Source organism: Mus caroli, chromosome 5 (genome assembly GCF_900094665.2).
Source record: "Mus caroli chromosome 5, CAROLI_EIJ_v1.1, whole genome shotgun sequence".
Taxonomy (NCBI): domain Eukaryota; kingdom Metazoa; phylum Chordata; class Mammalia; order Rodentia; family Muridae; genus Mus; species Mus caroli.
The window spans coordinates 103,673,863-103,684,885 of record NC_034574.1 but is presented as its reverse complement, the minus strand read 5'-3'; the positions used below and the strand labels follow the sequence as shown (position 1 = coordinate 103,684,885).

Here is an 11,023-nt window from a genome sequence, read left to right as displayed (position 1 = left end):
CATGTGGTTGCTGGGATTTGAACTCTGGACCTTTGGAAGAGCAGTCGGGTGCTCTAACCCACTGAGCCATCTCACCAGCCCACATTTCTGGATTTTTATTTTACATTTAGTATAACTCTGAGTGTTAGCTAATAAAAATGCTTAATTATTTGATATATGCTTTTTGATGTGTTCATGTTAAATTTTCTCAGTATATCATAACTTTTTATCCCCATCTCTTTGCCCTATTTTTGTGACCTATTCTACTTGATTTTGTTTCTGGAGCTGGGGCACTCTTAGGAGCTGCCCTGCCTTTGCAACCCTTTGCTCTGATCTCATGATACCTGGGGTCATAGATATGGCACCATATCCAGATTATGAGTTCTTGTATGTGGAGGAGCTTCTTTTTGCTCCTTCATTTTGTTGACTTGACATACTGGGGTTTTTGTAAGGAGATCATTGTATATGCCTTTCTGTTTTTGTGCTAATTCCCCCATAATACTTATTAAAAGATTTGAAACTTTTTTGTTGTTGTTTGTTGTTGTTTTTCGAGACAGGGTTTCTCTATGTTGCCCTGGCTGTCCTGGAACTCACTCTGTAGACAAGGCTGGTTTTGAACTCAGAAATCCGCCTGCCTCTGCCTCCCAAGTGATGGGATTAAAGGCGTGTGCCACCACACCTGGCTAGAAACTTTTATTAATTAGCTTTTTGTTACTCTGAAAAAATTATCATGAAAGTAGATAGATTGATTTTGGCTGGTGTTTCAGAGGTTCTGCCTGTGGTCCTATGAGGCTGTTGTCTCTGGATGGTGGCAAGGCAGAGCAGCAGTGAGGGTGTGGAGGAGCAAAGCTGCTCAGCTCATTGGCCATTAGGAGCAGGTGAGTAAGGTGGGAAGGACTGAGAATAAGACATATCCTACCTAGTACAGTCAATCCCAGCATTCAGGAGACAAAGGCAGGCAGAGCTCTTGAGTTTGAGACCAATTTGGTCTACAAGTGAGTTCCAGGACAGCCAGGGCTACACAGGAAAACCCTGTCTAGAAAATCAAAAACAAAAACAACAACAAAAAAACCCCCAAAACAAATCAAAAAGACCTACCTTCAAACCATACTGTCAGTGACCTACTTACTGCATCTATCCCCATCTTCAGCTTTTCACTACTTCCCATTGTGCTGTAAGCCTTTAGTAGTGAGCTTTTCATAGGCCATTGCAGGAATCATAGCTTGTTCTGAAAATACTATGTGAACCAAAGCTCCCTGTATGTATGTGTGTGTATATATATATATATATATATATATATATATATATGTTTCATATTCTCACTCATCCCCCTCCCCTTACTTTTTTTTTTTTTTTTTTTTTTGAGATAGGGTCTTGCTGTATAGTCACTGTGTAGCCTTGAACTTGTAGCAGCACTCCTGCTTCAGCTTTGGGAGGGCTGGGTTGCTGGTATGTGCCACTACTCCTAGCTTGATGATATGTTTTTGGTTTGAAAGTCTTGCATGTTTATTAAGTTTTTCAAATTCATGGCTTCTTTATTTCCTGCCTGTTTTCTAAAAGAGAAAAGCAATGGTATCCTTGAGATGAGGCTACTGCTTGTCTTGGTGGCAAAAATGTGCCCTTAAATGAAATATTTGTGTGTGTGTGTACACACAGGTTGTATGATGTGCTTTGATGTATGTGTAAGAGGTAAGAGGACACCTTGGGGTTTGACTCTCTTCTTTCTTCTACATGGGACTTAGGGATTGAACTCAGATTCTGAGGCTTGGTAGCAGATGTGTCTTTACCCTAGTGCCGTCATGGGGCACTATCTGTCCTGTGTTTGCCAAATGTCAAGTGCTGTGGATTTGCACCATTGTTTCTTCTGAGAAAGATGATGTTCTGTGTTTTTGGTCAACTATGGTAGAAAATAGGTAACACTGGTGATCTGACACCAAATTGTGCTTCCCTGCTTTGTCTTCTGTTTCCTCCCCAAAACCTTTCCTCCCTGAGTCCTTTCTGTTCTTTCATCACTGTCTGTAACCATCTCAGCTTGGCTTTCCTTTTGGTTATGCCATAGGGAGGATCCCTTTGTTGCTATACATGTTTACAGGAAGTCTGCCATTCATTGGGAGCTATGTCGTACATAGTCATCAGCACTTGAGCTCTCCTCACCAAGGTGATGAGAGTGTTGACCACTGCCTGAAAGAAACACACTCTTTCCCAGCAGCTTTCTTCTTTGGGTCAACAGTGTAACTACTCTGGTCTGTTCTTGGGAGGCAGATGTAGTTGTTTGGCATGCAAGGCCTGGCTAAACTATTGAGTCCCAAGAGGTATCAGAGTGGGGTTCTTTGGCACTGTGGCAGATGTCACAGGGTCATTGACAAAGTAGCCACTGCCCCTTTGGGTTGAATGTGCTGTGTAGTACCATAGTTTTTTCTTTTTTTTTTTTAAAGATTTATTTTATTTATTATATGTAAGTACACTGTAGCTGTCTTCAGACACACCAGAAGAGGGCATCAGATCTCGTTACGGATGGTTGTGAGAAAATAAGGAACACTTCATGAATTTGTGTGTCATCCTTGCGCAGGGGCCATGCTAATCTTCTCTATATCATTCCAATTTTACTATATGTGCTGCTGAAGCAAGCACCATAGTTTTTTCTTAATGGGATTCACTAACTTCTTTTTCTATTTATGATGGTAAGGGATAGGGCACCATCTTCCCTTAGTCTTCTTTCCTTTGGGATCTTGGGTGGAGGAAAGGAGATGGAAGGAAGGTTATGGGTTATGTTTAAGTGACCACCTTATCTTTGATATAAAATAATAAGTAGTGTTCTTGCTCGAATCAGATGCCAGTGTGAAACATTCAGTATGTTTTCAGGGCTACTAAGTGGTAATTGTACTAAGTGTGGTAATCAAATGATTATATTTGCCTTCCTATGTCTTGATTTTAATTTTGATTTTTTTAGGGGAACAGTACATTGGATAGAAAAGGGAGGTGATAATGCACCATGGCAGTGGTCCTCAGAATGTCCAACATCAGCTGCAGAGGTCTAGGTCCTTCACTGGGAGTGAAGAGGAGCAGCCAGCCCATCCCAACTTACCCCCATCTCCTGCAGCACCTTTCGCTCCATCAGCCAGCCCATCTGCACCCCAATCCCCTGGGTACCAGATACAGCAGCTGATGAGCAGAAGTCCTGTGGCCGGGCAGAATGTGAACATCACACTGCAGAATGTTGGCCCAGTCGTGGGAGGAAACCAGCAGATCACACTGGCCCCCCTGCCACTGCCCAACCCCACCTCTCCAGGTTTTCAGTTTGGTGCCCAGCAAAGGCGCTTTGAGCATGGCTCTCCATCATACATTCAAGTTACTTCTCCGATGTCACAGCAGGTCCAGACTCAAAGCCCCACACAGCCTAGCCCTGGGCCAGGGCAAACCCTGCAGAATGTGCGTGCAGGTGCCCCAGGTCCTGGGCTGGGCATCTGCAGCAGCAGCCCCACTGGAGGCTTTGTGGATGCCAGTGTGCTTGTGAGGCAGATCAGCTTGAGTCCATCAAGTGGTGGTCACTTTGTATTTCAGGAGGCACCAGGCCTGACTCAGATGGCCCAGGGAGCCCAGGTTCAACTCCAGCATTCAGGAGCTCCCATCACTGTCCGAGAACGGAGACTCTCCCAACCTCATGCACAGTCAGGAGGCACCATCCACCATCTAGGGCCTCAGAGTCCTGCAGCTGCAGGAGGCACTGGACTTCAACCTCTGGCTAGCCCAAACCACATCACCACGGCCAGCCTGCCACCCCAGATCAGCAGCATTATTCAGGGCCAGTTGATACAGCAACAGCAGCAGGTGCTTCAGGGACAGCCAATGAACCGATCTCTGGGATTTGAGAGGACACCTGGTGTGCTGCTCCCTGGCGTGGGAGGGCCTTCAGCATTTGGGATGACATCCCCACCACCACCCACCAGCCCTTCCAGAACCACCATGCCTCCAGGCCTTTCCAGTGTGCCTCTTACATCTATGGGAAGCTCAGGAATGAAGAAGGTTCCCAAGAAGTTGGAGGAGATCCCCCCAGCCTCCCAAGAGATGGCACAGATGAGGAAGCAGTGCCTGGACTACCACTACAAGGAAATGGAGGCACTCAAGGAAGTCTTCAAGGAGTACCTGATTGAACTGTTCTTCTTGCAACATCTACAGGGGAACATGATGGATTTTTTGGCTTTTAAAAAGAAGCACTATGCCCCTTTACAAGCATATCTTAGGCAGAATGATTTGGACATTGAAGAGGAGGAGGAAGAAGAGGAAGAGGAGGAAGGAAAATCTGAAGTTATCAACGATGAGGTAAGAAACAGCAGTTCAGTAGTCTAGAAGGGCTACGTAAAGCAAAATAGATGGTGTACAACAGCAGACTGAAAATGTGTGAGCTTGGGGTAATGTAGGGTTTGGGGGTCACAGAATCTAAAGAGAAGAAAAATGTTTATTTCCCTTCTTCCTTCATGTAGAGGAAGCGCTGTTCAGTGTAGCTGTCTGGGGAGGGAGATAAAGGACTATGTTGTGACTGATGCCTTTTAGAACTAGGTGGTGTCACTGACAACCAAAACTCATCCTGGGCATAGAGCTCAGCCAATACTGTCTAGGCTTCTCCCCTGTCTGTATACATGATCCTTGGCCAACAAGATAGTGTTGCCAGTCCTCTGGCAACCTACAGGAAAGGTTCTCCAAGACCAGTGAAGCTTAGCTCTTCTCTCCTGGCTTCCTGGTTTCACTGTATGTTTATGTAGGTCTGTCCATAAAAACAAAGTTTTTAAGCCAGGAATTTAAGTCACTAGGTGTAACTTGTGTGGGATGTTCACAATTAAAGTACAGATAGCATCAAACAACTATAAATTTTTTTTTTTTTTTTTTTTAGGTTTTAGATATATTCTTAAATGTGAAGTCATATTTTAAGCTCACACTTTAGACACCTATGGAGTGATACTTGAAACAAAAGCTTTTGTAGATAGTTTTTGGGTTCCTAGAGTACTGTACAGTAAGTCCCCCTAACAGCACAGCAGTTGTGAAGTTCTCTGAGGCATGCTTTACTGTGATGCACTGTCTTTTGTGCCTTGTCTTGTGTAGTGTTTATTATGTTGGTGTAGCTTATTTTGTTTTATGATAGAGCTAAAATAAACTGCTGTCAGCCTTTGGCAATGAAGCCTGCTTTTGATGAGCAGAAGTTTGCCTTTGCTCCAGAGTCCTCACTAGCATCTGTGGATGTATCTGTGTGGCTTAGCCATCTGTGTCTTCTTCAACACTGGACCTAGGCTGGACCGTTTTTGATATTCAGAAGGTCTCAGTGATTTTGAGGACTACTGCTAGTACCATAGAACAGTGGAACTGAGTACTCTTTGTGTCTTTTACCAATGTTGTCTGTAAGCTGAGCCTCCTCCTCTGCACTTGTGAAGAAAAACACAACTTCTCACAGCTTCTACTAAAGTCAGCTTTGCTGTGTGACCCATGTGGTAGGCTATAGAATGTTATAGCAGTGCAGATCTTTCAAGAAGCCACCTGTGGGACACTGATACCTGAGTGCCACTCCATTTTACTTTTGGAAGTTGAAGAATCTAAAATGTTGTCTATGATTTCGACTGGAGTGCTGAAGATTGGCAGCTGTTAGATTGTTATAATATGAACCTGTCAGTCAGCTCAGTGTCCCTTTATAGGATTTGAAGCAAAAACATTTCATTTTTAAGCACCTAAGTTAGTGAGCTGTCAGCAATGAAATTCTAATAATTTTGAGCAGTCTTAAAAATTGTTACCTTTTTTTCTCAAAATATTTCTCTCAGGTAAAGGTTGTGACAGGCAAGGATGGGCAGACTGGGACTCCCGTTGCTATAGCAACCCAGCTTCCGCCAAATGTTTCTGCTGCTTTTTCATCCCAGCAGCAACCGTTTCAGGTACTTTTTGATGGTTCTAAATTGTAGTCTCATCCCAAACGTTTCTTTCATCCAGATATTTTAACTTTCAATTTACTATTCGCTCTTTGGCATTTTTTTTTTCCAGAGCCCATTCCTTATTTTGAACAATAAAAGTCTTTCTGCATATACAGTTCTGAAATTCAGTTGCATGAGTGAATGACAACACAGACCTTACTGCATTGTTTTCTGTGACCTGCAATGTGGTGGTAGCTTGTAGTGTGCATGTCCTCTAATATTCAAAGTCCTGTTACTGTATGCTTAGGGTTCCTTGTGTGCTGTGTTTAATGTTTGTTATTTCTTGTGTCTTACCTGTATTTTGAAAACAGTGCAAAACAGAATAAGTGAAAAGACATAGTAGGATTTTTTTTCTTAGCTGGAGGAAATATAGGTGTGAATCACCTATAGATCCTTAGAACTGAAATTTCTTAGTGAAGGCAAGAATGAATTCATGAAGCTGGGGTTCATATACATGTTAGCTTTGGAGTGTGCTGACTTCTGAAAACAGTTTTGTCCTCCATGATATTTTTGTTTTTGCTTTTAATTTTACTATAATTTCAAACATGAAAGCTGATACAGTATTACATGAAGCCTCTGTGCCTTTTCTGACTGACTGCCATTAGCTTTTGCTCATTTGCATTTCATTCTCATGATTATGCAGTGCCATATGGTATTAGGACCCCTATCTCTAAAAGGTTTCCACTACTAGATACAGGCACATCAGGTAATGCCACAGTAACCTGGTACTGCTATGTGACTGGCAGTTGAGATTTAGATTCTGCAGGACCTAGTCCTTTGCAGTTTTCCCACTAGTTGTGGACCTGGTTCAAGATACCCATATTCCTTCCTTGTCATGCCTCTTTGGCTTTCTTTAAGCTGGGGTTTTTTGGTCTTTTGTGATGGTTGTTTCTGAAGCATACAGACTAGTTACATTGTGAAGAAAAACACAACTTCTCACAGCTTCTACTAAAGTCAGCTTTGCTGTGTGACCTGTGCTGTGCTTTGTGGAATGTTCTACTGTATGAGATTGTTTGATATACGCTAGTATCATGTTCAAGTAATGTAATCCTTTCATAGAAATGAAAGTGTGTCTGTCTCAATGTATCATGCCACCAGGCCATGGTATTGCCTAGTCTCCTGACTGGTGATGTTAATTTGAAGCATCTGAGGTGGTGTCCACCTGGCCTGTTCAGTATACATTAATTTTCGTTCTGTAAATGAGGATATAAATTACATAAATGTCCTCAAATGTAATAATCTTTTATCCACTATTTCAAGCATCTATTGATGAGTTGCTCTGAGTCAGTTACTACCAGTTAGACCTCAAGTAGATTCCCTCCCTGTCTCTCTCCTTGAGATTCTCTTATCTTTCTACTCTACCCCAGGCTGACTTGGAACTTATTCTGTAGCTCAGGCAGATCTCAAACTTAGAATAGTTCTCCTACCATTCTTCCAAGTGCTGGTGGGATTATAGTTGTGAATCACTAAGACTTCCTTTTTTTTTTTTTTTTTAATTTAAAGACTGGGTTTTTTTTTTTTTTTTAAGATTTATTTATTATTATATATAAGTACACTGTAGCTGACTTTAGACACACCAGAAGAGGGTGTCAGATCTCATTATGGGTGGTTGTGAGCCACCATGTGGTTGCTGGGATTTGAACTCAGGACCTTTGGAAGAGCAGTCAGTGCTCTTACCCGCTGAGTCATCTTGCCAGTCCTAAAGACTGGGTCTTAAGTAACCTAGACTGGTCTCAAACTCACTATGTAGACTTAGAAGACCTTGAGCTCCTCTGCTCCTCCCCAACCCCCCAGTTCCAAAATAGGGTTTCTGTTTCCCATATTTTTTCTGCATTTACTGGCTAACCACTTCTGTTGTCACATTCCTTCATTTAGCCCAGTCCTGTAAAGTTGAGCATACTTTCCATATATTACCCATCAGACTCTTGGCACTCAGGTATTCACGCAAGTGAAATAATGCCCATGTATACACGGAATGCTCTCTGTAAACAATTGCAGCCGTTTTATTTGTGAATCCCTAAAACAGAAATACTTAAACTAATCATCAAAAGATTAAATTTTAACCAGTCAGTTACATGGCACTTTAAGTACTTGTTTGGTTTTGTTTGCTTAACATTCAGTAGCATTCACTTTTCTTTGGTCTATAATTATATGAATGTTGATAAACCAAAGCATTGTCTACTTCTCAGCACAGCTTTAAAAAAAAAAAAAAAAAAGTCCTCCTGCACTCTTTGTATGGTGTAGCCTTTCCTGTCCTCTGATGAGTCCTCTCCAGTGTTTAAGTGTGTGACTTTTCCAGGGTGGGGTGTACTAGAATCATGGATCATCATCTTTCTGGTCAGCCTGTTTTTTTTTTTCTGATTGCTGAATACTGTTACTGCTTCCTGATAGGGTCCATAACGTGTCATCACAGGTTCTTAATATTCCAAAAGATGTTAGGAAGCAGAAATTGGTTAAGCGAAGCACATTTGCTTACAGTTTGGCCAAACTGGGAAAGAACCTAATTTTTGTCTATCATGGCTGTGACAATCTTCTTAAGTTATTGAAACAAAGGCCACAGAGTGTATAGGTTGAGAGGGCTTAACCTGTTCTTTCCAAGGAGGAAGGCTGCTTACCCAGGTTGCCCTTCTTAGTAGGCATCCTCCATTCTGGGAATGTGGTATGTTTTAATTATTTTTTCTTTTTTTTTCCTTTTCTATTTTTAAAAAAAATTTTTTTTTTAAGACTTACTTCATGTGTATAAGAAACCAGAAGAGGTCATCAGATCTTCTGGAACTTGAGTTTTTTTTGTTTTTGTTTTTGTTTTTTTTGGTTTTTCGAGACAGGGTTTCTCTGTGTAGCCCTGGCTGTCCTGGAACTCACTCTGTAGACCAGGCTGGCCTCGAACTCAGAAATCCACCTGCCTCTGCCTCCCAAGTGCTAGGATTAAAGGTGTGCGCCACCACTGCCCGGCTTCTGCAAAACTATTAAGACACACTAAGTAGTCTGTCCAACCTCATATGATTTTACAATTTAGCCTGTTGTTCTCTTGGTGATGTTTTCAGCAAGCAGTTTTACCCTTTCATCTTTTGATGGTTAATTGTTTGTTTTAGGGATTCACAAACAAAACTGCTGTAATTGTTTACAGAAAGCATTTGTGTGTACATGGGTATTCATTTCATTTGCATGAATGCCTGGGAGTCAAGAGTCTGATTACTGGGTCATATGTGGAGAATATGCTCAACTTTATAAGGCTAAACTTTTTTTTTCCCTTATGTGGTTTTCTGTTCTCAGCAGTAGTGAGGGTCATGTTCTTCACTCTCCACTTCAGCACAAAGTTTGTTGCATGATATAGATACCACCTGTTTGGTACAACAGTACCAAACAGCTGCAATTTTTTTCTTGATTATCTTTGTAGAGCAATTATTTAAAACTTTGATGAAGTATAACAACATTTTAAAAAATGGGTTATGTTTGTACTTGGTCTAAGCCAGAAGGCCTAAAAGTGATGTACTGCCCTTCTTATCAGAATTCCTAAGAATTCCTAAGAATTCTGCTCTATCCAAGGTCACAAAGATCTCTTGTGTTTTAGCCTGGAAGTTCAGTAACTTGATATTTAGACTTATTATCCATTTTAGTGAAGTTTTATGTGGGGTGACATGTTTGTGGGTGTTAGTTTGTGCAAATGGGTGTTTGAATGTGCTAGTGTCTGGTGTGTGTGTCTCTGTCTCCCTCGAGAGCGTGTGTGTGTGTGTGTGTGTGTGTGTTCAGGAATGTGCCTACCATGGTACACAAGCGGATGTCATAGGATTGCTTCCAAGAGTCTGTTCTTTTCTTCCACCATGATCAGTTGTGGTCACCAGACTTGGTCACAGTTACCTTTTTACCCACTGAGCCATCTCACTGGCCCAGGCAGCATAAATTTTCTCCTTTGTTCTGTTTCCTTTGTTGTTTTGTTTTTGTCCTTGTATTCCTTTCCCCTTTCCTGTAGGTTTCAGAATAGACTTGGTATTCTGCTAGGATGTGATGGGTATTGCATTGTTACTGTTAAAACCAGTTTGGGGAGAACTGCTAGTCCTACTACACTGTATTTCAGTTCTTGAATGTGACTGTTTGGTTTCCTTCATTGGTGCTTTGTAATTTTCAGCACGCTAATGTTGTATGCTAACTTGTTAGATTTATATTTAAGTATATTACTATTTTGCTGTTATAAATAGTATTTAAAAACGGTTCCTAGGGGCCTGGAGAGATGGCTCAGTGGTTAGGAGCACTGACTGCCCTTCCAGAGGTCCTAAGTTTAATTCCTAGCAACCACATGGTGGCTTACAATCATCTGTAATGGGATCTGATACCCTCTTCTGGTGTGTCTGAAGATAGTGACAGTGTACTCACATATGTATAAAATACATAAAGCTTAAACAAGCAAATGAATCTTTTTTTATTAGATATTTCTTTATTTACATTTCAAATGTTTTCCTGACAGTTCCCTATACTCCCACCCACCCCCCCGCCCACTCCCACTTCTTGGCCCTGGCGTTCCCCTGTACTGGGGTATATAAAGTTAGCAAGACCAAGGGGCCTCTCTTCCCAATGATGGCCGACTAGGTCATCTTCTGATACATATGCAGCTAGAGACACAGGCTCTGGGGGTACTGGTTAGTTCATATTGTTGTTCCACCTATAGGGTTGCAGACCCCTTCATCTCCTTGGGTACTTTATCTAGCTCCTCCATTGGGGACCCTGTGTTCCATCCTATAGATGACTGTGAACATCCACTTCTGTATTTGCCTGGCACCGGCATAGCCTCATCCGAGACAGCTATATCAGGGTTCTTTCAGCAAAATCTTGCTGGCACATGCAGTAGTGTCTGGGTTTGGTGGCTGATTATGGGATGGAAACAAATGGTTCTTAGCTCTTAATTCCAAACATAAAAATACAGCTGGCTATTCCAAACATAAAAATACAGCTGCTGGCTGGGCGTGGTGGTGCACACCTTTAATCCCAGCACTCGGGAGGCAGAGACAAGCGGATTTCTGAGTTCGAGGCCAGCCTGGTCTACAAAGTGAGTTCCAGGACAGCCAGGGCTACACAGAGAAACCCTGTCTCAAAAAAAA

General features: G+C 42.0%; 1 protein-coding gene and 1 non-coding gene across 14 annotated transcripts in view; one reads left to right on the top strand and one right to left on the bottom strand.

Annotated features, from left to right (window-relative positions):
* The window catches only part of Ep400 (E1A binding protein p400), a 106,818-nt gene that overhangs the window by 11,296 nt on the left and 84,499 nt on the right, over positions 1-11,023 (top strand). For 8 of the 13 annotated variants that reach the window (XM_029477957.1, XM_029477960.1, XM_029477963.1 and 5 more), the window contains 2 exons: positions 2,930-4,299; positions 5,784-5,894. In XM_029477957.1, coding sequence (XP_029333817.1) covers positions 2,965-4,299; positions 5,784-5,894 — 1,446 coding nt within the window. In that variant the 5' untranslated portion in view covers positions 2,930-2,964. The remainder of the gene's footprint in view (positions 1-2,929; positions 4,300-5,783; positions 5,895-11,023) is intronic. The other 5 variants (XM_029477964.1, XM_021163048.1, XM_029477962.1 and 2 more) reach the window with 1 other exon arrangement.
* LOC115031271 lies at positions 2,504-2,610 on the bottom strand. The gene has a single exon (XR_003836870.1). It is a non-coding gene; the product is annotated as a U6 spliceosomal RNA (small nuclear RNA).